Below are 27130 nucleotides of genomic sequence, written 5' to 3' on the forward strand. Positions count from 1 at the left end.
TGTATAGATGTATGTGTTGAAGTAGTATTAGTAGTGAATAAATTGTGTAAATATTTGATAAAAAATTGTTTTCAATTCTTACCTGTTCACACTTGTTGTTGATAAGTTCACAATGAATAGTAGAAACAGAAGAATGGTTCACCTTTTATGTGCTTGCACTCTGTTGTGAATGATATGTAAATAAGCTGAGCTCCCCTTTTATTGTTTGTTGCGAGCATGCACAGAGGCAAACGTCTTTACTACTACTACACACACACACACACACACACACACACACACACACACACACACACACACACACACACACACACACACACACACACACACACACACACACACACACAGACACACACACACACATACAGCCAAGCGGCGAGTTGATGCATTGCTCTCTCCCACATCTGTTTTGCAACGCATTCCTACAGATATGGGCGGATGCGATGACATCATTTCCCCCTTTCAAATTGCGTTCACCTTTTCAGATTTGTTATTTGAAATAATATTCTTATCATATAGGTAAGAAATCACCTTGCTATGCTTTCAACGAAGGCTGTTTCAACGACCCCAACTCCACCTACCCCTGTCACATGATCACACACCAATCAAATAACTAACTAAACTTTGATTTGCTGTGTCCTCCTTTGTCCTCCTTTGTACTCTGTTCTCCTCCTCCTCCCCTCCGAGGACAAAAATCCTCCCTTCTGAGGACAAAAATCCTCCCCTCCGAGGACAAAAATTGTCCTCCGTTCTCCTCCTTTGTCCTCCTCCTTTGTCCTCCTCCTCCACTCGTTTAGCAGGAAAGAAAAAATGAGAGAGGAATCAGGAGAAGGGGGGAGAGGTCAATGTCAACACTAAATGTCACAATAATTTTCTTTATTTTGAAATTATTATACATACATCAAAGCATATCTATGGCCAAATCAAATACAGAAAGTAACTCTTTCCTTATTCCTACTGGGTGTATATTTAAAAACATCTAGCTTGATTCTAACTTTATAATTCAAATCTATGTTTGGCTTTTCAAATTCTTCCTCTAACCAATAGTTTGACACATACAATGCTTCCAGATTTTCAAACTGTAAAATATACTGAGTATTGTTTCTATTGTACACTTCTTTTATTGCAATAATGACCAACTCTGTACCTTCTGGTAACTCTTCTAATCTTTTGCACTGTCCTACTTTTACTTTCCCTTTAATTTCCAGCATTGTGATGTTATTATACTGCTCCACTTCTTCTTGTGTGAAGGGAGTGTCTTCCAAGTTTTTCCAAACATCTGACAGAAACTTAAGTGATTCTATTCTAGGAAATGTATGACCATTATAGCTTGTCATACCATTGACTGTAATTACACAAATTTTCTCTTCCCTTGGTAGACGAATTATTTCTTTTTTGTCACTGTAAGGGATTACAAGATAACCCTCTTTCTTGAGAGTTTCGATAGCTTTGTATGCATTAATAAAAACATTTTTATGGCACCCCTTTACAAAGTAAACATTTTTCAAATCATCTTTCTCCCCCAGTACACCTACATATGGGAATTTCCCAGTATTATTCACAGTAAATGCAGTCACTCCTTTTAGATCAAAATTTTGCCAATGTGAATGGAAATATGGCTCAATTTCCTCTCTCAAATTTTCTATTTCTTTCTCAAATCCTGCTAGCTTCTTATGCTGTTCCCTAAATGACTGTGTGGCTTCAAAAAACTCAATTTTCCTCCGTTTTAGATCAATTTCATCCAGTTCTAGCTTATGCTTCTTGGCTGATAGCACTGTGATAGGAGACAAGGGCTGTATCTCTTCAACAGGGTATGGGAGAAGCTTACAAGTTATGTTTGCTCGTTTTCTTAAGACTTGTGGTATCAAGTTACCTGTTGCTACAAGGCCCAACTCATCTAGGTCAACAACTTTGGGTATGGTAGAGAAAACTGTAGTTGACTTGAAGAAATATGTCTCACCACTCTTAATATAGCACTTTGTGAGAAACTGATATTATTTTTGTTTGATGGATCCTCAAAAATCTCTACATAATTTATAGGTAGTAAATTGAAGCTGAATGCAGAAATAACATAAGAAATTATTTTATTTCTATGTTGTGGGTCAGTAGGGAGCTTTACTTGTACTCCAGTCAATTTCTTGGTATTGCTATTACCCCAGTAAACATACTGTAGAAGATCATTATAGACCAAACAACAACTATTTTTCAAATTATCTGTCAGTTTTCTCCACATTTCAGCCAAGGACACAGAATAAATTGGAGCATTTTGGAAATAATTTCTACTATCATTCAAAAGTGACAAGCTATCTTGAATAGGGTCAAAGGTTTTGCTATTGTCTCTATTTGTTAAACTGTAGTTATAGATTGTAGCTTCCAAACGTGTAATACCATGCATTTTAGCTGTATCAGAGGTAAAGGTTTCCCGTAATCTTGTATCTGGACAGGCAATAAAGTCTACAATATGGTTACCTAACTGCTTATTTACACCAGGGCTTGTGATTTGACATACAAACTTATTATAAATTTTTACCCTCACATTACTATTAACCCAAGTCAAGCAATCAATCCCAACAGTTTTATTGTTATCTACTATCACATTATAGTCTTCTTTATATTCTCCTTGGAAGCAGAAACAATGATTTGTAGTTAGGAAGTCACACATTCCATTCTTGTTGAATATTCCAGCAAAGTCCTGTGTTATGTCCAAGTCTAGTAGATAGAAGTGCTCCTTCCTCAGCTGCTCCAATAGTCTCGGTAGTTCTTCTATCAATGTAGCAATTGGCACATCTGCGAGCTCCACTTTGTAGGGTATACCCACTGGTTCCTGGTATTTTTGTTTCACCTCATTGTAATTATCTTTGCCAAGCACTTGTAGAATCTTTTGAGACACATCACTTCCACTGTCCAATAGGTAAGGTAGCTTTGCTTTGACTCCATGTTTAGCTGACACCATATTAGAGAATTTGCCTCTCAAATATAAGTTGAATGCACCACATATATCCTTTTCTAGAACAAAACGTCTCTTATCCATTGCCTCACAATCATCCAAAGCACAGATTTTCACAAGCATTATATTGTCACAAAAAGGTTCTGTAATAGGCACAAGATTTGAGTCATCCTGCACAAACAGTTCTTCCCCAGCAGTGTAATCAATATTTCCAATGTCTGTCACAAGGTTGTCATCGCACAAGTTTTCTGATAGAAGCCACAAACCAAACCGCTCATTGGTAGGTTTGATTTTATTACCACAGAGCATAGCCACATTGAACACCTTAGAAGTATCCATGTTTACTGCACTGTTGACACTATCAAACTGAACAAATGCAGATCAATGCAGTGGTATTTATAGTAAGATAGTTGAGAAATGATGTCATACAGACTTATTGGAACAAGATTTGGATGCTGTCAAAGACTGGTCATGTGACATGAGGTGGTAGAGTGGAGGTCGTTGAAACAGCCTTCGTTGAAAGCATAGCAAGGTGATTTCTTACCTATATGATATTTTGGAGAGTAAGAACAAAGTGCAAACTCAGTCTATTGGTATCCAGTGCGATCTTGATTCTGATAGTTTCTATTATGAACCAAGGTGCAGTACACCGATCCAGAAGCCACAGGAGGTGGAGGAGGAGGAGCAGAAATGGGAGGAGGAGGAGGAGAAAGATGGAGGATTCAATGAGCCCGCCGAACAGAAAGAAGTGGACAAGCAAGCGAGTACAAAAATTGCTACAGTTGATCTTCACTGGTTTAAACAAGATTGTAATCAAATTATTGTGAAAGAACTTGCCATAATTGATCAGTTTAATAATTATATTGTATTCTATTTCAAATCGCCATTTGCAAAGATGGAATTGAGTGCAAAATTGTATAACGATGTAACATGGTTAGAATGTCACTATCATAAAATAAAATGGGAAGATGGAGATTTAGAATACACTGACTCATCAATACGTGATTACCTTGTAGGTTATGAAAAAAATTTCACAAAAGGAACTGAGAAAGCAAAGTTTTTAAGAAGATTGCATACTAACGTTCAATGTATACCAGAGGATTTTGCAAAACCCGATTTCAGCTTTTTCATTAGTTCATGGTGTTATGCTGTGTGTAACATTCATAAAAATAGACCAGATGGACGATGTGCTTTGTTCAGTGCTCAACATCATAATTCTTTGTTGTTTAAAAATATGTATCAAACAAATAATTTCATGTGTGAAAACAATCAAATGCAAAGTATGAAAATGGCCGCGATGTACACGAATTCGCAGAAAAGAAACTTTGCTCGTTATGAATTCTTCTACAACGGAAAAGAGATTCAGTGTGTTTATTGCATGCATGCATTGAGACTGCATAAAGCACGTACATGTTGCCTGTCTACAATTAATGAAGAAAGACCACTTAATTACTCTATAATAGTCCCAGCCTACACTTAGTTTTGTTCAATTGCTTATCATGGATCCGAGAAAGTGGTTGGCTGCTGACAACGAGTTGGAAGTGAGGTTAAAAAACTGTATTGATTGGTATGATGAGTGTGAAAGTGCAATTAGGAAATCAACTCGTAAAAATTATAGTTTGGCGAAACAATTAAAAGACATTTTTCTAAGCACGGTTAATTTAAATGACATAAGAGACTATCTATGTTATTATTGTCCTCATAATCTGTGTATAGATAAGTTAATTAAAATTGAAGATGAAATTATGAATAGTTGTGGTGAAATGTGTAAATAAACTTTTTCTGTGTTCAAATGATTTTTCATTCCAATATCCCACTCACTTTTTAGTTTAGTAGTTGGTCAGAGCTAGACCTGACAACACCAGCGCGTGTGGTGTGATCTTTTTTATACAAGTAAGACACGACCCCCTTCAACCATCTGTTGATGGTAATAAGTACAGGGCGTGCACGTTGTCAATTTATAGAACAGAGACACATGCCAAACATCTGGGAGGGCATTAATATGCAGTGTAATGGTTTTTCAAAATTCAAAAAATTAACTCGTCTCTTGATGGCAATTTCATTTAACAAATTTGATTCAATTGCGAAGAATATTAAATTTTCAACAGGATGTCAAGATGCTGATTTACCGTTAACAAAAACAGAAAATGTGCACTTTCCAATTTTATCTGAGATATTTGAATTACTCAATATACTAGACAGTGGACATCTACATTATGATTGTACAAATGATTCGCCATTATCTGTTGTTAAAAATTCCGATGAACTTTGGAAATGCTTGTACGATATTGCACATAAAAAATGTAAAAGAACTTAGATCATTGACCTCTCTGTAGAGATATGGATTCACTTTAATCTGACAGTATAGCATTAGATGTGAGAGAGAGAGAGAGAGAGAGAGAGAGAGAGAGAGAGAGGGAATTTCTCAATCCACTTTAATCTGTCAGTATAGCATTAGATGTAGAGAGGGAATTTTTCCCCCTCAAAGGGAAATTATTTTTTTCCCTCACTCGATATCCACCCCCCTCATCTATACTGGGGAAGGGGAAGGGAAAATCTATTTGAGAGAGAGAGAGAGAGAGATATATCTCTTTCTCTTTCTTCACCCCCCTCATCACCACTGGAGCAGGGGAAGGGAAAAATCTATTTTGAGAGAGAGAGAGCCCCCTCGTCATCACTGGTGAAGGGGAAGGGAAAATCTATTGGTGGAGAGGGGAGGGCGTGGGGAGTTGGGATGGGAGAGGGTGGAGAGGGGGGAGGGGGATTTCGAGCAAAAAAGTGGCCTCTCACTGTCAAATATCATCTACTTGAGCGGATCTTTGGCGTTATTTCAAAACTCCATTATTACAACATTCTTAGACCTCAGCTGAGCCTGTGTACAACATTTTATCATTTTTTGTCAATTAGTTCTTGAAAAGGCTGAGAAAACGCAAAAAACGCTGATTATGAGTGAATCTTTGGAAATTTTTCCAAACCCGTTCTCAATGCGCCTCTAGAAGGCCAACTGAACATGCCAAATTTCAACATATTTGGTCCAATAGATTTATAGTTTTGTTGTTTAGAAATGAGTGAATGGAATCAGTGCCATTTCGCCGTTATATATGAAGATTTTTGTTCATATAGATAACAAGCTTTGAATGGATGTGGTTGTAGGAGTAGGTAGCAGCTGTCGTAAGAGACCACTTGCGGCCCACGGCACAGGGACACGGGCCGCCATTGCAATGTCTCCCACCAAGAGGACTGTTCTCAGCATCCTGGCACGCGCCAGAGCTGCTCAGGCCAAACACATCTCACGACCTCTCTCTAATGGGTAAGCAAACTTCAGTCAACAAATTCAACTTCAACAAAACTAAACATATCTACTTATACGCATGGGAAAATCTGTAAATTAAATGAAAAGCCAGAGTCTTTTAGAATATGAGTTTTCAGCACTAATCAACTTGAAATCCGTCTAATCAGAATAATTTTCGGATTTATTTATTATTTAATTTATTATTGCTGAGCAACGTTGGCAGGCTTGTTGCAATATTTCACCAAGCAAAGGTCATCTAGTGGTGTGTCATCTAAAGTAGTTGTGTGAACAGTAGACAGAGGAGACTAGATTATTTCCACTAAATTTAGAGAATGTTAACATATTATGCATCCCTGCACTTTCCTGGAAGAAACATTCAAGTTTCTGTCATTTTTTCACACTTAAAATTGTAATAAAAAAAGAACAATGAACATTTGACCTGAAACTTAGACCTTCTGACAATAATTATTGCATGGACACAATTTTTCAACCACCTTTTGTGATATTTTCCCATGTGAAAAAGTGCTAAAAAAGGGGATTAAAGTTGTGAGTAGAAAACAAAAGTAATTAGGCGAGTTGGTTGGCTACAAATTGAAATGTCGCGCACTAATTACTTGCTGAGGGTCTATATTGTTGAATGCTTTTCGAATATTAATGATGTTTTGCCATCCACACATCGACATCGACATTGTTTCTTGCTCAATGCTCATGAGCGGGTGCCCCTCTCATCTGATTAACATTTCACAGATCTCATAACTGTCTACCATCACAATTGACAAACTGTGCTTTTTCAACACAGGCTACTCGCACGAGCTAAAGGCAGTTCCCCTTTTCTAATGCGAAATAAAAGGATTTCTAACTCAAACACATTTCATCTGTTCCTCATAAAGAGCAGCAGTGAACAATTAATTCACATAATAATCCTTGTATAAGAAGATACTTTTACAAAACTGTGCTTTTTCAACACAGGCTACTCGCACGAGCTAAAGGCAGTTCCCCTTTTCTAATGCGAAATAAAAGGATTTCTAACTCAAACACATTTCATCTGTTCCTCATAAAGAGCAGCAGTGAACAATTAATTCACATAATAATCCTTGTATAAGAAGATACTTTTACAAAACCTATAACAGCCAGCAGGTGAAGTGCTGTGTTTATTTTTTATTTTTGTTAATTCTGTTGAAAATGGGTTATAGAGTCGCGATCTAGAAGCATTTTGGCAGTCATTTGAGCACTGTGTCCAAACAAAGTAAAACATTAATGGTTTTCGAAAAAGACCAATTAATTATGCATTTTGTATTATTCTAATTATCAACAATCTCATGTTCTTCTATTAGATAACTATTTAATTCTATGCTTTTCTCAGAGTTTGAAACTAATTGAGATCATTGAGCAATCACTTGAACAATCAAGAAGTTTTGGTGAATAATTGTTTTACAACTGAAGTTTTGCTGCACAAAGTCAGTCCAGTAATTCAATTCACAATCACAATTCATCAAAAAACACAAAAAACACAATGTATAAAACAAATTGAAACAAAACAATTACAAGAATAGTTGAAAACATTATAAAACAGTACAATTTGGCTTAATGATGTGATGTGCTGGAGAAAAATGAAAGGGAAATTACTTTGCCAACTATGGTTGCCCATGTAATAAGCAGGTAGAGGTAGAACAAAAAGAAGGGGAAAGGTGTGACAGGAAAAGTGAAGAGTAATAGGCAGAATTATGGAAGGTATGATAGGATTCAAGGATGGGAAAAACGACCAGTTGGTAGAAAAAGTTACAAAAATATGGAGATAAAAAATAATAATTCATTGCGTCCTATACAATCAACGATTTCTCGGTTAATTTTCTTTCTAATTGTGGCATGGCATAGATGATGATCAGAAATTCTAATGTTTATACTTAGTTATACTTAGTGTACTTAATTTTACTCAGTGTACTCAGATAAAAAAATTGCCTTCTAATTTTTCCAATATTACTATTATAATATTAAAATATACTTATTTGAAGTAGGTTTCAAGCTTTATTGTCTATTACAGAGTGATGGAATATCAGTTTTTCTTCTGCAATAATAACTTCTTCATAAGAATTACTCAAAATGGACTTTCATCACTACATTTAATTATGATCAAAGATTGATTGGGAAAAACAAGATAGAAACAGGAAAGATCTCTACAGTTTATTCTATAAAGTGACAATTTACAAAACCATTATCATTAACAGTTATATTGGCGAAAAAGGCTAAGGAACTCCAAAGCAGTAGGTTTCGATGTTGTAACATCGAAGTCCGCATTAACATCACCTCCAGCTACTATTTCATTTTATTCTTCCCACTTGGACAAGAAAGAGAGAAGACTCTCAAGAGCACTCAAAAATAAACATACATCATAGCCTGGAGAATGATAAATACAAACTATTAATTGGTTTACGATGACAGCTGTGGCTACAATCTTGGCCTCAAGGTTGAACTCATGAGTGTGAGCATACTATACTTATGTTTAAGGCCCGCCGCAAAGTACACCCACGCTAATTAACGCCACACAAACCAACGCCGTAGGAAGTTATTTAAAGCTTTTTTAGCAAAGCTGCACTGCAAACAGCATCCAGCCCAGTACAATCCACTAAGTAAACATCCACGCGTGGATCGGTTTGTGATTCGTTGGGTCGATGTCAAACGAGGCAAACGACAGAAGAGTCCTGCGACAGTCGAGACCAGCGACGGTAGAGACCTGCGACATTCGAGGCCAGCGACGGTAGAGGACTCCTGAAAAAGAGGCCTCAAATGTCGCCTGCGTTAGGCGACAGTCGAGGCCTCTAATTTTTGTACAGCCCCGACAGTCGAGACCTGCGACCATACAGGACTCCTGAAAAAGAGGCCTCAACTGTCGCCTGCGCTAGGCTCTCCAGAAAGACAGACAGCACCAAAAGAATTATCATTTAATTAGTATGGATTTACCAGCAATTAAATAATATATTATATCCCATTATTCCTTCCATATTATAAATAAGTATTGCAACTTTACAACTATAAATATACCTTAGTTGCTTCTCCAATAAAAACGAAATTTTCAAACTCGTAAATACCTTTTTGATACTTGGATGTCAAATTCTCAGTACATTACAGATGTAGGATATTATTCTACTAATCAATATCCTGTAAATCAATAACTTTTTTTAATTTCACCCATTCACATTTTACATTTTCTTGATCTATGCATTGAGCTTTTCTCGTAAAAACTAAATTGTTTATTTATTTCATTAACGATGCTGCTTATGGAATTAATCACATGATAACATCATACGTCAAAATATAATTACCATCGCTACAATCTCATATCCTACACTCGGCCATTCTGTCAAATTGGCTTGCCTTCAAGCCATAAAATAAATGAATATGAAAAGGATTACCAATATAAACCAAACATGGAGAGTAAAACAAACATAAACAAAACACACAAGATGAAACGAATGTGACCAAAACATAACACTGCATTACATGCAATACTGCTTCATAAGACTGACTTTCTTTGGCTGTTGGGGTACTTTGAATTACTTTTTCATTAATTTTCTTCTCTTTGTTGAGTATGCATCAACTCATACATATTCTTCATAATTATTCTTATCAATTTCACTTTTTTCCAATACTAGCCAATATTTCTTTTTCATTTCTTTCTAAATTCATACCTTGACTTTCTTCCATTTCCACATCTTTCTCATCTCTACTTATTTTTTTTACATTCTCATTCCGTTCTCCAATTTTCCCTTAATCTCAAAATTTGATTCAATTCCATTTTCCTCTCCACTATTCCATCATCACCCTCTTCCTTCCTCTTTTCACCATTTCCAATGTGCAGATGATTGTAGGGTACAGATTTTAAACTGACATAACCATTAATACTTTCAAGTTTTTGATCATCAATTTTCAATAATTATCCACTGCAAGGATTTGACAAGTTATCATAACAAGGAATTAGATCAAATGCTTGTAAATTTTTAGATTGATTTCGGTATTCAAATCTACGTTTTGAAAAATGTTCCAACTTACCATGGTTAGAAATCAACTCCGCGTCAAGACCAACTACTTGATTGTGATTATATAGTTACCACAAACTCTGTTTCGAATTCTATGATACCAAAAGAGATTCTATGAAGAATTCTACGAATTCTATGAAGATGGAGATGATGCATAATAAACAATGCATGATAAACAATCAACAATGAAGATGATGCATGATAATGATTATAAGAGTTAAGAGTTAATGATTATAAGTGTATGGAATTAATGAAGCGGAATAGGTTGGAACAGTATTGATAGTATTTTTGGATAGATTCAACTGCACTTAACCATCAAAACACATCTCAGTTCTTCCCAGTTCTTTGAGTCTATAATGATTAGATTGATGTTGTCAGTTAGCAGAATAAATTCATTTGTACTGGTATTGTGCAGTCTTCAAGTTCACCATGTCTGCTCATATTTCGAGAAGAGAAACGTTACCTGAGTCGTTGTGATATTAGCTCAGATAATATATAAATCCTTGATCCTGTTAGTTAGGCACATTTTCAATGTCTGAGTTGATGTACAGTGAAAATACATGTCTACTCTATCTGGATCATGAATTTCAATTTCAATAGTCTAAAAGCGTTTAACCGTCATTGCGATTATAGGGAATGTAAAATTTGTTTTTTAGAATGGGTTTATTAATGTTCTTATCAATTCAGATGAGAATTCATATTCATCATTGTTTGAAATTGAATTTCATGATCCAGATAGAGTAGACATGTGTTTGCACTGTACATCAACTCAGACATCGAAAATGTGCCTAACTAACCTGGGGAATTCCCGAGACATCTAACAATAAACGAGATATGTAGGAGCAGTAAAGGTAGACAATAGAAGGGTTTCGGTGACACTTCTCAAGGTAGAAATAACAAGTCAGGAACAATGCTATTCTGAACCATCAGTTTACAATGACCCAAAAAAGAAAGAAATTTCTTGGAAAATAATATTCTCATTTTCTTTAATTTGTCACATGGTGGAACTGTAAATAGCTTCCATGAGCCCCAAGAAAATAAGTGGGAGATCCTAATTGAACTGGGTTTTAGAGTCTAAGAAGGACATGCAAAAATTAAATATAACAGTAGCATATTTACTAATTAGAGCAGGGCTACGGAATCAGTTGATGTTTTCCCAGAAGAACCCAGAATTGAAACTTGGTCGTTAGAAAGACGAATCGCTCAGAGTGCGAGGATGAAAGAGTATTGGAGGCGAAAGTGGGAGACCAACGTAAATAATAATAGTAATGTAGGCGTTTATGATAATGGTTAATGGTGAATTACTGTGGTCCTTAGTTGACCTATACAAAATAAATGAATGAATAGTGTTGAACATTTCCTTCTTTCTCATTGTTAGTCTAGAGCAGTGGTCGCCAAACAGTCGATCGCGAGCTACCGGTAGCTCGTGGGGTAGTTTTTGGTAGCTCACAGAAATGCTTGGGTTAGCAATCAATATTTGGCCTCAAGTCTCCAAAGAAAAGTTTTCAAATATTATTCAAGTTGCATTCAGGTTGAATGCTATGTTCAGCTCTACCTACTTCTGTGAAGCATTTTTTTCAAGTATGAAAATTCATAAAAAATCGATCACAACTGCATCAGAATGGCGGCTACAACGTATACACTCCAAACATCAAGAAAATACTTTATGACCAAAAAGAGTTCCACTGCTCTCATTGAAATGTACATTTTAACTTTTGTTATACTTTTTGCTATGATATAAGTAGATTACAATATTACTAGAAATGTATCTTTATAGGCAATAAAAGTGAAAAAATTTCATTTGGCGTACCGTATTTTCTTCAGTCTAATATTTCTTGGTAGCTCACTTGAAAATTTATAAATGCTATTGTAGCTCACAGGCTCATAAGTTTGGCGACCATTGGTCTAGTTTAGGGTTGCAGCTGTCGCGTAATCATTTTTGTAGCATCATCATCGTTGGTTCATAATTATTCATAATATCAACGATACAGCTAACTTCAATTGATTCTTTACAGTACAATTTGAAAAATGAATAAGCGGTCTGAAGATGAAATGCGATAATACAATAAATTCGATAATACAATATTTTTCTATATCTACTTAAATCGGTCAAGTTTAAACCGTTCATGATCGTTGGAAAAGGTTATCATGGATATAATTTCCACTAACACTCCACTGGAAAGATGAAAGTGAAAGTGCAGTTGAGAAAAGGAAAATATATAATGAAGAAGTTCAATGAAAAAGTTAAGAGAAAATAGAATTAGAGGATGAAAAAGAAAGGAAAAAACAGAAGAAAAAAAGAAAGAGATGGAATAAGGAAGAGGAGTGTGATTCACTAAAATTTGTCAGTATTTTCTATAAGTTGGAGGATAGTTAAAATGAAATAGATAGATAGTTAGAATAAGTTACATAAGAAAGTTGGTGGTGAAGGGAAGTTGTAAGAGATGTGTGAAAAAAAGGTAGATGAAGAGTTGACTATATCTATTTCGAATTCCATTGTTGTATTTCTTTGAATAAGAATAATAATACTATTATTAACAATAATAATAATACAGAATGGTGGCTCTGTTTCAAATCAATGATCCATCAAATTGGCTATTATAAAGGGAAAACTCGTGTGAGAGAGAGAGAGTGAAACGTGTGAGAGAGAGAGTGAGAGAGAGAGATTGTTTTATTCGCTGCTTCTATTAAAACCTCTCGCATTGAAAACATTTTCTGCAGTTATAATTATTGCCGGTATTGAATTATAATTTAATTACGTGTCTTATGAAAAAAAATCACCGACAAGATCAAATTTATAGAGTAGAGAATTGTTCCAGAAATTCTTAACAAGCTTGAAAATACTGGAATATAATAAAGTTGACAAAAAAAGAAACAATTGTCTAAAAATATCAAAACCCAATCGGTGTCTAGGAAAGATTGTGGTATCTGAAAAGATTTTGATTGATTACTGAATGTTCAGAAGAGAAATGATATATGTTTGTCAGTTTTTAGCTAAATCATTCAATATTTCATTTTATCGATAGTGTAGTGAGATTTTCTTGGAAAAACTTCGTAGGTAATTTCACGATCTACAGCTCAAAAACTGGCGCGCTGATTGATCGATTCAAATTTCCCACTTCGACTAGCATTCCTGGCACTATTCGCAATTGGCCAAGCTTTTGCGCCAAGGCACATGATTCGTCGACCGTGAAAGCAAGTCGGCGGGCTATTATATTCGGGCTATTAGATTACACTCTTATTCACTCCATTAATTACTGAATAAGACAGATTAATTATCAATTCAAATTTTCTTATTGTTAGTACATTTGGAAGATTACAAATTGAGAGTGTTTATCTGAACTTATTATGTTGTATCCTATTACATAATCCTCACAATTTCTGTTCAGAGAAGTCTGATTCTTTTGATTCTTGTTTCCTCCTTTCATGCTTTTCTTCCCTTCAGGTTTTCGGTGACATCTCCTTTCCTCCTCATGTCTCTTCTTCTGTTTCCTGCCTTCTTCTCTTGTTCTCCTCTTCCACCTTTTTTTCTCCTCCCGTACAAGCTAGCTAGGTATTCTTCTGTATTATTTTCATGCTTTGTTACATTACCTCTTTTATGTATACCAGGCTTAGTATGTTTCACTACCTTTCATCAATGTTTCTATCCCCCATTCAATTCACTTTTTCAATGTATTTATTTACTATTTGTCCCAATCCCTTTTCCTCTGATTCCTTTCTCCGTCTCCATGAATATGTTCCATTCTTTTCCATTTTCTAAACATAAACCATACTGAACATGGAGAAAAAACAAAGTAGATCATTAACGTTACACGTTTTAAAGACATCATGAATAATAATTATATTCAAAAAATTGCTTAATCATCAAAACATTTTCTTCAATATTCATTCTACATCTACCAATATACGTATTTCATTCACTCAGGTGAGCGAGAAAAATAATAAGAATTTTAAAAGTTCAGCTATATGAAATTCTTTTAAATTTTACTTTCTCAAGTATAAAGTGGTGAATGAGAACAAAGAGATTTAAGCTAGAACGAGTCAGCATTAAGCCTTCCGAGAATCCGACTCTCACACGCGCATGTATTTACATTGTAGATCGTATCGTCTCGGAGTGCAGTATACAATTCATTTTTATTGCTGATACAGATGTAGTAAATAGCGAGAAATTACAATGATCATAGGCGCCGACTATTAGTGGCTGGCAGAGCTTCATCCCCATCCATACCATCAATCTTTAATTTTCTACTAAAAATTAAGATTTTTCAAAAAAATAATAGTGATAAATGGTGATGGGGCTGACAATTTGGGAAGGAGACTTTATAACTTTACCTGCTTCTTATATTTATTATTTACCTGCTTGTACGGTAAGATCACCATAGATTTTTAATTTATAGAATAGTACATTAAAGTTGTCATAGTTTAAAAATGAAATTTCAAGTTTACAGGTAGAACAAACATACGTTTACTGGTTTACTTTCAACGTGTATCTGTCCACAAACAATTATTGAAAGAGTAATGTCAACCCAAGTAAGAAGTTGCACAAATAATATTTTCTGGAGATAGGTTGTGAGTCTGAGTCATTGAGCACTGCTTTTTAGTGATGAAGAAAAGAGAAGTAGCCTCTCACAAGAAAAAGAGTCTACACTCCCAAATTTCAAAAAATAAATTCAATCAAAAATAAATTATAAACCAGGAAAGCATTTTCAGGGATGCCGCGGGCGAAGCCCCCTGCAGAGTTCAAAGTGCGAGTTATAAATACTAGGCACAGGAATTATCTTAAGCCGGCTCCAGACATGCGTCATTCAGCAAGCAGCGAATGTTCGGCGTTCGGCGAACTATTCGTCTTGATATTTGCTGATTAACGAGCACACATCTACACACATGCGTGGTTTGCCGTGCACTAGCTCGTTCTGGGAATAGCTAATATTCGTCAACTGAATGTCATCTACAGTAAAAATATTTTTAAGGAAGAATGTTTATATAAAGTTGCCGATTTTTCAAATCAACTTCCTAGATTATAATATAAGAAGGTTATTACTCTAATCATCGTACTATGTAACCTTTTTCTATTCTCTGAAGCTTATTAATTTTGTAACTTTTAAATTGTTTTGACATTGACTATGCATTGGAAAATGTTTTAAGTCAATAAATTAACTTTTATTTCTATTAAGTTCAGCATGTAAAATAAAAAGACCCGCATCTTTCCACCCTCCAATATTAAGTTACGTCAGTCCCTGGCAATGGCATAGTTCCACCGTTTGCAACCAGAGTCGCTTGAATCGTTTCCACAACCAACTGATGAATATATGCGCTCGATACATAGATATATGATTTACAGTGTTGCCGTATTGACTCATCACAGTCTTTAAAAGTTTGGTTCTTCTTGCTCCCTATTCATAATAATATATAATTTATTGTGCTTGGCAACTGTCCAAGTGTAGTTATATGAAATACTTTATTCATCAAATGTAATAAGCTTAAGTATGTAATCAGCTTGTAATAAGCTGAAATAATCAAATGTAATAAGCTTAAGCTTGTAATCAAGCCGTAATAAGCCTTAGTATTTCTCAAACTGAGAAATTGTTAATTTTAATGAGTTGTACATGGTTATGTAAAATGTATTGATTACAAAGTTTGGTGGAAAGAAGGCCACATATTGTAGTGCGACCATAATTATAATATACTATTATTAGGTGTCTAATCACATCCAGTTAATCTTTGTAATCAATCCTTTATCCTGTTCTATTCTCAATTTACAGTCAAGAATTATATTAAATTGTAACTTCTGTGTAAGCTGCAAAGTAGCATGGAATTAATTATATTTTAGTGCTGTCTCTTTATAAAATTTGCAATTTATTATTTTTGCAAATCTTGTTTTGTTATGTGGATAGTAATAGAATATCTTTTTTATTTGATTACGTGACGAAATTAGGACATTAATGTCCACTCTACCACTTAACCACATAATAATGGCAGAGGATTGTACATTTTTCATCAAATCTATAATTCTAATTTCTTGGATCTTCATGGAGGTACCAACTTTATAATTCCCCCTAGTAAAACTAGCTGAGAATTAAAATGAAACCAACTTTATAATTCCCTCTAGTAAAACTAGCTACACACGTTTCAAGACACTCCCAGTCCATTATTTTGTTTTTGGCCAGAGGAGGGTGAATCAACACAGAGAATGGAAATGACCGTGAAGTATTTCTATTCATAATTTCCACCCTCGGCCAAAATCTGCCTGCAAACGTGACTTTCAAAAACGGAAAAGAATTCTGTGAGAGCATTTCTCAGTCGTTCTTCAAAGTGGAAAGGTTTCGTGAGTGAATGAGGTATCTGTATAAAGATTGAATTGATTGTTTGATGTATCAGTGATTGAAACTAAAATGAAGGTTCAACATTTTTTAAATGATTAACTTTTAAATTTAATATTAAGTTTTTAATATAATATAGTTAGATTGTGAATAATTCATAGTTATTTATCATGCCAAATACTCGTTGTTCATATAAAAACTGTACCAAAAGCCGATTCAAGAATAGAGGAATCAAAATGCACAGATTTCCCAAAGAAAACAGCGATGCTTGGATCACATGAGCAGGTAAGATGATGTTAAAACTTTTTTATCATTTATTTTCAATTGAATTATTGTGACATCCCTACTTTTAAAGTTTCGTTTCATTTTGGATCATCATTTTTATGAATATAACTTGTCAAGATTTCATATTTCAAGATGTTGACTCTATATTGATTTTTCGAACATCAAATAGATTAAAAGCCTGTTGTTCATTACCTATCATATTTATACGATTTGTAATAATTGTATCCACAAATAATAATACATGAAATACATAAAATCATCATAATAAATACATCATTACCTTTTCAATCTCGAATCTACATAAAAATCTTTTTCTTTCTCTTCTCCTCTTTATTCTTCTACTTCTTTTCCGTCTTCTTCATTTTCTTTTTCTTCATCTACTTCTTTTTTTCTTTCTTCTTATTCTTTTCATTTTTCTTCTTATTCTTATTCTTCTTTTTCTTTTTCTTCTTCTTCTTCTTCTTCTTCTTCTTCTTCTTCTTCTTCTTCTTCTTCCACTTCTTCTCAGACGTTTCTATTATATTGTATCAGACTCGTTTGAGAGACTCTTGATTAACAGTAAAATCACGAAAAAATGAATAACTAAAATTGCTTTTTTTTAATTGGCTGTAACTTTCGAATGGTATTGAAACCAAAGAATTGTTCATTGGAGTGAGAAGAGGAGAAACTTTTTTACATCTTTTCAAGATTTAGAAATTTTATTGGAAGCATTCCACAAGATACGCAGCTTTGAATAGGCACTATAAAAATGGACCATTTTCTTATGTTTGGAAATATGGGTTGGAGTATACTCAACAATAAATTTTCATTTCTTAAACGAATTTGACTCATGATACATAATTTTTTCAAAATACATGGAGCATTCTTATCAGGTGTACCTGGAATTCTATGTAATACAGCGCAGGATTTTGAATTATACATTCAAATTCTGACAATCGGAAGATATTAGTTGACTAAATACTGAAATTCGTCAAAATTGACTTTTATTAAAATTTTACTCATTTAAAAAAAATTGTAACCTAGTATTCATTGAAGATAAAGAATTCCAAATTATTGCATTTTATTAAGAATTCAATCATCTACAAAAAAGGTGAGGGCGAATTTTTCTGCCCAATGACTGGTTTTGGTAGAAATAGCTGAAAACTGGAAAATTAACAGAAAATTGAGGTTGTATGCAGAAATTGGTTCTACACTTCTCTTATGCATTCAAACAATCAATACTACAATATGAATTGCAAGCACCATATAAATATCCAACAGTATCAAAGTTATTCACATTTAATGATACAAATGATAGTCCGGGAGCAAATGTCATGAATACCACTCCGTGGTCATTTTTGGGTAACAGCCGTGGAAGATGCCTCAATTTCTTCATTAGGTCTACATTATGAGGATCGTGATGATGATAAGTCAAAATCACAAGCAAACACCTCGAAAACAAGATGGCCGCCAAAATTTTCAGGGTTTTACTATATCGCTTTTATTTCAATAACCGTTCAAGAAATTCAACCGTTTTTTTAGACGAAAATATTTTTAAAATCTTACTCTACAATTTTTGTTTCATAAAATTTTCCTATAAACACATATTTTTTAGTTACAACCTCCAAAACCCTACATGATATCTGGTGCGTTTTTTCATATATGCATGAGGTAACAAGCTAGAACTATAAAATCGATTTTTCATGACTACTTCAAGATAGAGACTTGCAAATGGTCTCAATCTCTTTGTTACAACAAGCTGAATAAGAATATTGATGTTGGAAACAACGAAAATATTCGAAATCATTGGAAAATTAAAGATACATTTTTATATCACTTGCTATTCAATTATTGTAAGAAATGTCAGATTGGTTTTATCACTAAAGTGTTTAGAATTAAGTGTTTATCATTTATGATGTTCGAATGAATTGTCTCTCATTTCGACCACTCTTTTCATGATTTATTCAACTTAATAGAATTATGAGGTAAAACAGTTGCATCTATAATTTGAGAGCAGCTTTGCATTTTATTTCAAATAGATTACTTGTTTGATGATCACTGGTTTATTCATTCAAAAAGTTGGAGATCACATTGAAAACACTGTTAATTAATGTTGAGATTCAAAGTCTCGCTGCTTTCTCTAAATCTATAGTGTACAGTCATTATTAATTAATTAAACATTATAATATTATAATATTTATGTATGATAATTATATTAAAGTCAAATCAATTCTAGTAAGACCGCATTGCCTAGATCAGATCATGATTGTTCATGTAAAGAACTCTGAACAAATGGCAATTATAGTAATCATCATTAGTGAGCCAAGTTTTATCATCTTGGGCCTCTCTGTCGCACAATTAATTCCCACTCACTCACACCTTCTCACAACATGCTGTGTTCAGTCATTGACAGAGAATCTTGTCAAACGAGTCGCTCTCTGTTTCACACTTCATTCCTACTCGCTCACACCAACTCACGCCCAATCTGGCAACACTGTTAAAGTGCTCACTGTTGAAGTATATTTATAGGTAATAGTTGATCTGTGATATTTGCTCAGTGATTGTAGCGCTCCAAAGTGAATGTCGCAGGAAGATGGGCTACGCGCACGCCCATTGCCAATCTGTATAGGACTTAGTTTATCTGTGGTTACGTCAACAAAGGTGGTCGAGTCTTATAAAATTGTAAAGAGCATTCAGTTCACCCGGTAGTATGTTTGATATGATATACATTCCAGTACTTGGATGATGGTCACTAAACATATTTTTAAGTAATGGGAATCCATTACTACTGCATTATGCCTCCTTCATTGACAAATATAAATATTTATCTGTCTTCTATCTATCTATAAGACAAGATGGTGTCTGTCTTTCTGTCTGTGAGCTCATCACGCTTGAAATACTTGACTGATTAAGTTGTAATTCTTCACAAAGATGGCCTGTATACCGACAAGTGTCATAGGCCTAATTTTGTTCTGAAATTCTTTAAAGATAAGCCCTACGATCCTTCAAAGTTCATATGCTTTTTTATGAAGGGAGTTTCCATTATTTGGTTTTCAACAAATCAGATGTTATAATCATTACAAAATGTATTTCATAACATCTATTATACACTAGATAATGATTGACCCATTGGTACAGGTTCAGTCTGGTATCGCAGTAGGATGTGTCCTCAACTGTCATCTACTGCAAGCGACTCTATAATTTTTGTACAGGCCCGACAGTCGAGACCTGTGACATTCGAGGCCAGCGACGGTAGAGGACTCCTGAAAAAGAGGCCTCAAATGTCGCCTGCGTTAGGCGACAGTAGAGGACTCTTCAATTTTCGTACACTCCCGACAGTCGAGGCCTACGACCGTAGAGGACTGGAAAACAGTCCTCTACTGTCGCAGGCCTCGAATGTCGTCGGTCTTGATTGTCGCGCCCCCGATTCGTTCACACTTTTCGTTGATCCTGGGTCAGTTTCATGTTCAAAGATGGTTACTGCGCATGCGAACTACTTGTTCAAATACTCTGCTATGTAGCCGCTCTCCTTGTTTAGAGAGCAAAATACGATCTTCCGAATACTTTCGACAAATCGAAAGATAATTTCAAATATTTCTCAAAATATTTCTCGCTTCACCACCCACTTTTCTTTTGTTTTCTGCTCGAAATGTCTTGACATTGATGAACATAATCATTAATAAAAAAAATAGCTAGGTTGGATGAAAATTATTCAGACACCAATAGTAAGAATATATTCTCCCCGTTATATTGATATAAAATTCTTACTCATTACGAAATCCCATAATTCTGAGAGAAGTGATATTTATATTATAAATACATTTTCACGATGCTTTCATTTTCATCAAAAGAATTGGATCTCGTTTAAATCATTCAACCCTGAAACTTTCTCAGTACTGCTGGGATATCAGGGATGATATTCTATATTTAATTCTAAGTTTGAATTGAAAATTTGTGAAAGTTGCAATTTTACACCATTTGGCAACCCAATTTTCTTAATTTTTTTTTTTGGAACCCAGTTCATGCTTACAAATTCAATGTTCTGTCAAACATAAGAATGAGATAGTGGCCCCTGAATCTATGTTAAAGTCCGGCACAAATTTTTCAATAATATAGATTTTTTACCCAACCATTGAATGAATAAAAATCCAATATCAGAGTTCAAAATTGGATTCTAGATGTAACGGACCCGTTGCTTGTTCCTGTTCTGCACTAAACAATGTTTCTGATTCCGAGTACAACCGATTCAATAGAAATAATCCACCCCAATAGTTAGTGTGAGTTTGTGTGATATTCGAGGGGTATTGAGTCCGATGATGTTCTTTCTTATTGGCTAACTCACTCACCACATCCATGACCCTGTCACTGACGTATATTTGTCACCCCGAAAGTGACATTCCTAAAATGTTTGCACAAGTTTGATTTTTCTACATTTGCCTACTGAATTACCTTGTTACAGACCGTCTTGGGAGATCCTGCCTGTAATGCACAGAGAGCACTATCACTTGGCTAGCCCTCCAGTTTTGCAGATCACTCAGTTTATTTCTTAGAGCAAAATGCATCTCTTCCCTCTCATTGTAGGCTATGTCATTTGAGCAAGCCAAACAGACATTGACATGGTTGTTGTTCAGTAGACCAGACTCCTCCACAGTATCCCCGAATAAGCGAGCCTCCAGTTTAATCACAGCTGTGAAGTTATAGTTATCGCCCTTGAAACTCCTGTAAATATCTCTGCCTTGGCTGTCAGTATGTAAACAAAAAGTACATGAATTATTACTTTGCTATTCGTCTACTGCATCAGTTGTTGAATTTGTTTGGTGCTGGTGAATACTAGTTTGCGTTTGAACACCTTCCCTGGCAGGTTGTATGTCATGAGAATCACTACTCTCGAATATGGAAAATCTGTTCACAGTCGGTATCGTCAGGTTGAAGTCACATTTTTTGGTTTAGCATTGTACCTGGGTACAGCAAACTATGTAGTCTACCGGTATTCAAAACATTCAAATGATTAGTGAAAGAAAGTCTCTCACAGTCAGTTTGCAATAGCTCGATAATAATTGTATCCTTGTCTTTTACTTCCTTTTTCGATAAAAGCAGACTTATTTCAACTCTCCAATTTCCATTCTCAAAGAATTTATTTCGTTTCCACCACACCTTTATAGTCTATTTGAGTTAGCTAGTTCCCGTCAAATAGTCAATACACTATCAGGTACGAATAAATCATTAGTTGACAGAGAATGCTGGAAAAATCCAAATACAATGAGATTTCAATACACGTGCATTGAAGATCACGCTCAACTAGTCACAAGTCAAGACAGCTCTTCGAAGCAATGATAGAGATAAGGTCTAAAGGTTTGAAACTCTTTTAAATGGTTATCCAACCTACTACCCACTGATACGAGGGCTGAAAATGATAATACGGTGAATGAAATACGCTAATTTAAGACCTGAAACTAATAACAATTCATTGTAATAGTAACATATAGAATGTAAATACAGTACTTTTATTGGATAAAATTAGAAATATAACAAAGGAATTCCGAAGTTGCAAAGCACGAGCAATAGCCTACGTACAAGTGAGGTATGTATACATATAAGAGTACTATCATGGCAAGGAAAGTAGTGTGAGTGTGCCAAACCAGATTTTTTTACTACGGATACATACATCAGGTTCGTGCTTGTGCTTGGGTAATGGAAAGGGCATTGGTGAATTGATTAGATGATCAAACAAACCTGCGGGATTCAAACCCACGAACCAGGCGGTGCAAGCAGACCGAAGTTTGTAACGCTCCTTACCTTTGACCAATCCGGCCGGCATACCCATTTTATAAGCAATACCTTGAAAGATGTGTATTCTTGAAATTCCTTATATTCAATTGCTACCAATTCTGAAATGGATCACCCCAAATATTTCAACCTTAGGCGCTCGTATCTCAGAAAATAAAAATTATTGGAAAAAGTTTCTTCCTGCAATTCTTTCCTTTTGGTAACTTGATGAAAAATCTGAAAGATGTCACCAGTAAAAAGTTTCCAAAGAGTGGTGTTCAACATCAATGGAACATCAATGCAGTCAGGATACATTTTGATTACGAACCAATAATAACACTGAACATAAAATTCTGAAACAATAATAATAGTAGACTCGTACTTTATACTCATCAGAAAAGACGAAAATGGTTTTCTGTTGCACGCAATTCTATGAATATAATTAATAGGTAATGCATATTTTAATATCCCTTCATCGTTTATATGATAAATTAATATTGTAGTCCCTTGCTGTGTCGCTCTCATATGCCATATTTATAATTGATACCGTGCATGGGATTCCCTTACAACACCAGTCATTATTCAAATCTGCTTACACTGCTGTGGCACATTAATAAACTACTACCACCAATGTCTTCACATTAATTGGGGAATTATGCCACCCTCCACCTTCATCTACCAATCCCATTTCCTGAGAATGGAAGATGCCAATTTGTGCCTTATCGTTTTCAGTTCGAGTAGTTTCTATCAACTTCCCTTCTATAGAATGTGAAATCAATTATAACTATATCCGATGACTTATCAGCTAGATGTTTCGATAATGGAAACTATGATAATAAGGTAAAAATACACACATATTAAATTGTCTTTTTTCCATTAGGGAAACTCTTAAATATAAATATAAATAGAAATCCAAGTACCCTTTTCAAAACATGTGATACTCACATCTGATACTTTCATCTCATTCTCTTCTTCAACCCTGAAACGGTAATTCGCCGCCCTCACCATCTATACAGAGTGAGTCATATGTATGGAAACCCTTCAATTAGTTGGAGACTATTGTAGATATAATACTGTCACTTTCAGGATAAGTTATTGGTCAAATACTCTACCTTTTGACGTACAACTGAATCTCAACCCCTCATAAGGGAATGACTTGAGGGTTGTAACTCGAATATTTTGAATGTAAACACCCATTGTGTGGTTCATAATTTTAAAGGCCAAAGAATTTGACCAATAACTTATCCTGAAAGTTACAGTATTATATCTACAACAGTCTTCAACTAATTGAGGTGTTCCCATACATATGAACCACTCTGTATAATAATATTGTGACAAATAGGCTTAGGGACAGGAAGGTGCAGGGCAGGGGGTATGAGCGAAAAGTTCGAGAAGATAGAACAAAGGGCAGGAGTCACATTGTCTCCAGCTGAATGCGGCCAGCCACTCTCCCTCTCTGTTCCTCTCACTCCATCTCACTCACACCTATTCACCAGTGGAAGGTTTGAGACTTCTGGAGAATTCGAGAACATTCTATGGAGCTTGATTGACAGGTGGTAAACAAGGGAACGTCTCTGGAATGATCTAGAAAGTTCGCAGCCAGTATTAAAGAGGGACAACTTGGACATGTGAGTGAGTATTGAGTTTATGGTGAATGAAGACAAGCGGTGTGTGAACGAACGGTAAAAGTGTAGTGTTTTTGACGAAGTGGACTCTGTGTTCAGAAAAGGAAGTGTTGGTGTCAGTTAATTCTGTCAGTGTTTGTTAATCTTTTAAGAGTTGAAGAAATCAGAAACTTGTTCTGCTAGAGTGTTAGTTTATTTTCAGTGTGAATCGATGGACTTTTGATTGTACTGTAGTAATTTTAATATCGTAGTGAGTCTTATAATCAAACAATTATTATTGTTTTCTGTCTCTGTAGATATTCATTTAGTCTGTGCCATAGAGTATTAGTTTAGATTATTTCAATAAATTCCAGTATAATTTCCGTTTGTAGTTTCACTCAAATAAATCCCAAACCAACCCTGTTAAAAACGTCACAATATGTTTGTGCATAAATAAAAATAGAAATCCAAGTACCCTTTTCAAAATTGCTCACTCACATGTTTTGGCTACATGATAATACTTGATAATGGCATAATATAGCCGAAACAAGTTGTGAGTAAACAATTTTAAAAAGGGTACTTGGATTTCTATTTTTATTTATACACACACACACATATTATATAGATGGTGAGGGCGGCAAACTACTGTTTCAGGGTTGAGGAAGAGAATGAGATAAAGTATCAGATAGGAAACCAAAAAGAAGGATCATTTAAGTGTTCAAATTATGAAGAAAGATGTAGAAGAGTGAGAGGGAACGTGGGAGCACGTTAGAATACAAAGAGGAACAGTTGAGCCCAAATTGAATAAAATATTGGACAGACGATGAATTACGACTCTCAACTTTGGGACTCTAGTAGCTTGGCTCTCTGATATTTAATTCGCTCTCTAATTTTCTCCCAGCAATATTGATTCGCTAAACTTTACTTTCGATTACTTACTGACACTTGAAAGCCTGAAAGAATTAATTTTGCCTTCACGCCAACGTGGTTTCTGGTTTCCACATCACACGCTCCCACAATCCGTTTCCAAGTACCATAGTATAGGAAAACCTTACCCCCTCAAATTTCTAATGAAAAGAGGCGGATGAAAACATGCTCTTGTATTTCTCATGTGCAATTTTATGAAGCACTCTTCAACACTCTAAGACATACTGGGATGTATCACACCATCCTATTGAATGGAGCTATTGTCACTAGGGAGTAAAGTAGTAAAGTCTACAGTTCTTAGTAGGTAGTCAATTTATTCCCTTCAAACAAAAGTAGTACATTAAAGCAAGTAAGTACTTTGGTACCAATTCTGTTTGAGAGAGTCTAATGCGAATTTAAATAAAGGGTGGAGATGAATCTATTTATTCTATATCCAACAACTCAATTGATTTCTTCCTCTATTTTTAATAAATTGATAATCACACACAAAATGAAGCAAGATACTTGAAATTTAATTGTTGAATTAGCTCAATTAAGTCCATGTTAGTATAACTCTATCAAACTAAGTGACGACTGCTAATTGTAAAGAGATTAGTAAGTGTGTTTCCAATTTTAATAGGTCTACATTCAACGTTTGAAGTTTGTCGCAGTAATTTCACATGTAGTGTTCTGAGTTTATTCACAGATAGGAAAGAGCAAGAGATAGGTCATGAATAGTGTAAATAAGACCCTTACAAGGCCAACCTACATTGAGCGATCATTTTCACTAATAATAGTTAACTCGTACTTTTTATTCATAAGAAGAAAAGCGAATGGTTTTGATGTACTGTAGGAGGATCATTCATCTCTCATCATTATCATACTTCCACGAACGGTTCGCGTATCCGTTTCACCGTCCTGTACCTCGTATCTTGATACAACTGTCATGACTGACGACAGTAATAATTATTATCACTAAACTACATTAGATAATAATTGTCTCAATTACCACTAGGAACTGCCAGGCTTTGGGTACGACTGACACTGTTCCTTTACCATTGACCCCCAGCTTCCCATCTGCATTCAAATTTTCCATGAACATACCATTCAACAAAGTTCCTGATCCCACTTCTCCTTCTGGTTATCGGCCGGTCGGCGTACTGTCTGTCTTGTCTAAGGGTCAGGAGAGGCTTGCTCGTAAGCCACAGAGAAGAAATTCCTTCTACTATGTGTCATAAGCAAATGAGTTGCTATATATTATTTTTATTATTTTGATTGTATGTATTATAGTATTAGGATCAGTATTAGTACTGACAAGTTACTAGTCAAATGGGATTATTCTCTAAATTGATGTAATGTAATGATTATTAATAAATATAAATAAATAAATATTACTCGGAAAGGAATCATCAGTGAACATCAGTCTGGATTCCAAGGAGGACACAGCACCACATCAGCTTTGCTCTGTGTCTCAGATGACATTCGAATGGCTATGGATAGGAGACAGTCTACACTGATGGTGTTGATTGACTTGAGCAAGGCATTCGATTGTATCTATCACCCGCTGCTTTTGAAAAAAACTGAAAAATTATGGTTTTTCTGAGAGTAGTGTGGCATGGGTGAGGTCATACCTTCTTGACAGACAGCAGTGTGTTCGATTGGACAGCACGTCTCGATGGAGGGTGGTCAACAGGGGGGTACCTCAGGATTCAGTTTTGGGACCACTACTGTTAAGTTTGTATGTAAATGATGTAACTGACCGACTCAGACACTCCAGATTTCATCTTTATGCAGACGACCTACAGATTCATAGACATTTCAAGACTGATAACTTTAGTGAAGCAGTTACTCTAATGAATGAGTACCTGACTGCTGTCTCACTCTGGACAGCACAGCATGGATTGAAAATTTATGAATCAAAATCCAAAACAATCGTTATAGGTAAAATGGAAGACTTTTGAAACAACTTGACTTTAACCATGGACCTTTCATCGAAATTA

At 35.1% G+C, this 27130-nt stretch overlaps 1 protein-coding gene across 4 annotated transcripts in view; it reads left to right on the forward strand.

Moving 5' to 3' along the window:
* LOC111053607 (KH domain-containing, RNA-binding, signal transduction-associated protein 2) overlaps window positions 1-27130 on the forward strand; it is a 1288254-nt gene that overhangs the window by 1238825 nt on the left and 22299 nt on the right. For 3 of the 4 annotated variants that reach the window (XM_039441331.1, XM_039441333.1, XM_039441332.1), the window contains one exon: window positions 6098-6254. The exons of the other annotated variant lie outside the window; for it this stretch is intronic. In XM_039441331.1, coding sequence (XP_039297265.1) covers window positions 6098-6254 — 157 coding nt within the window. The remainder of the gene's footprint in view (window positions 1-6097; window positions 6255-27130) is intronic. 4 annotated transcript variants of the gene reach the window in all.

Source organism: Nilaparvata lugens, chromosome X (assembly GCF_014356525.2).
Source record: "Nilaparvata lugens isolate BPH chromosome X, ASM1435652v1, whole genome shotgun sequence".
Taxonomy (NCBI): Eukaryota; Metazoa; Arthropoda; class Insecta; order Hemiptera; family Delphacidae; genus Nilaparvata; species Nilaparvata lugens.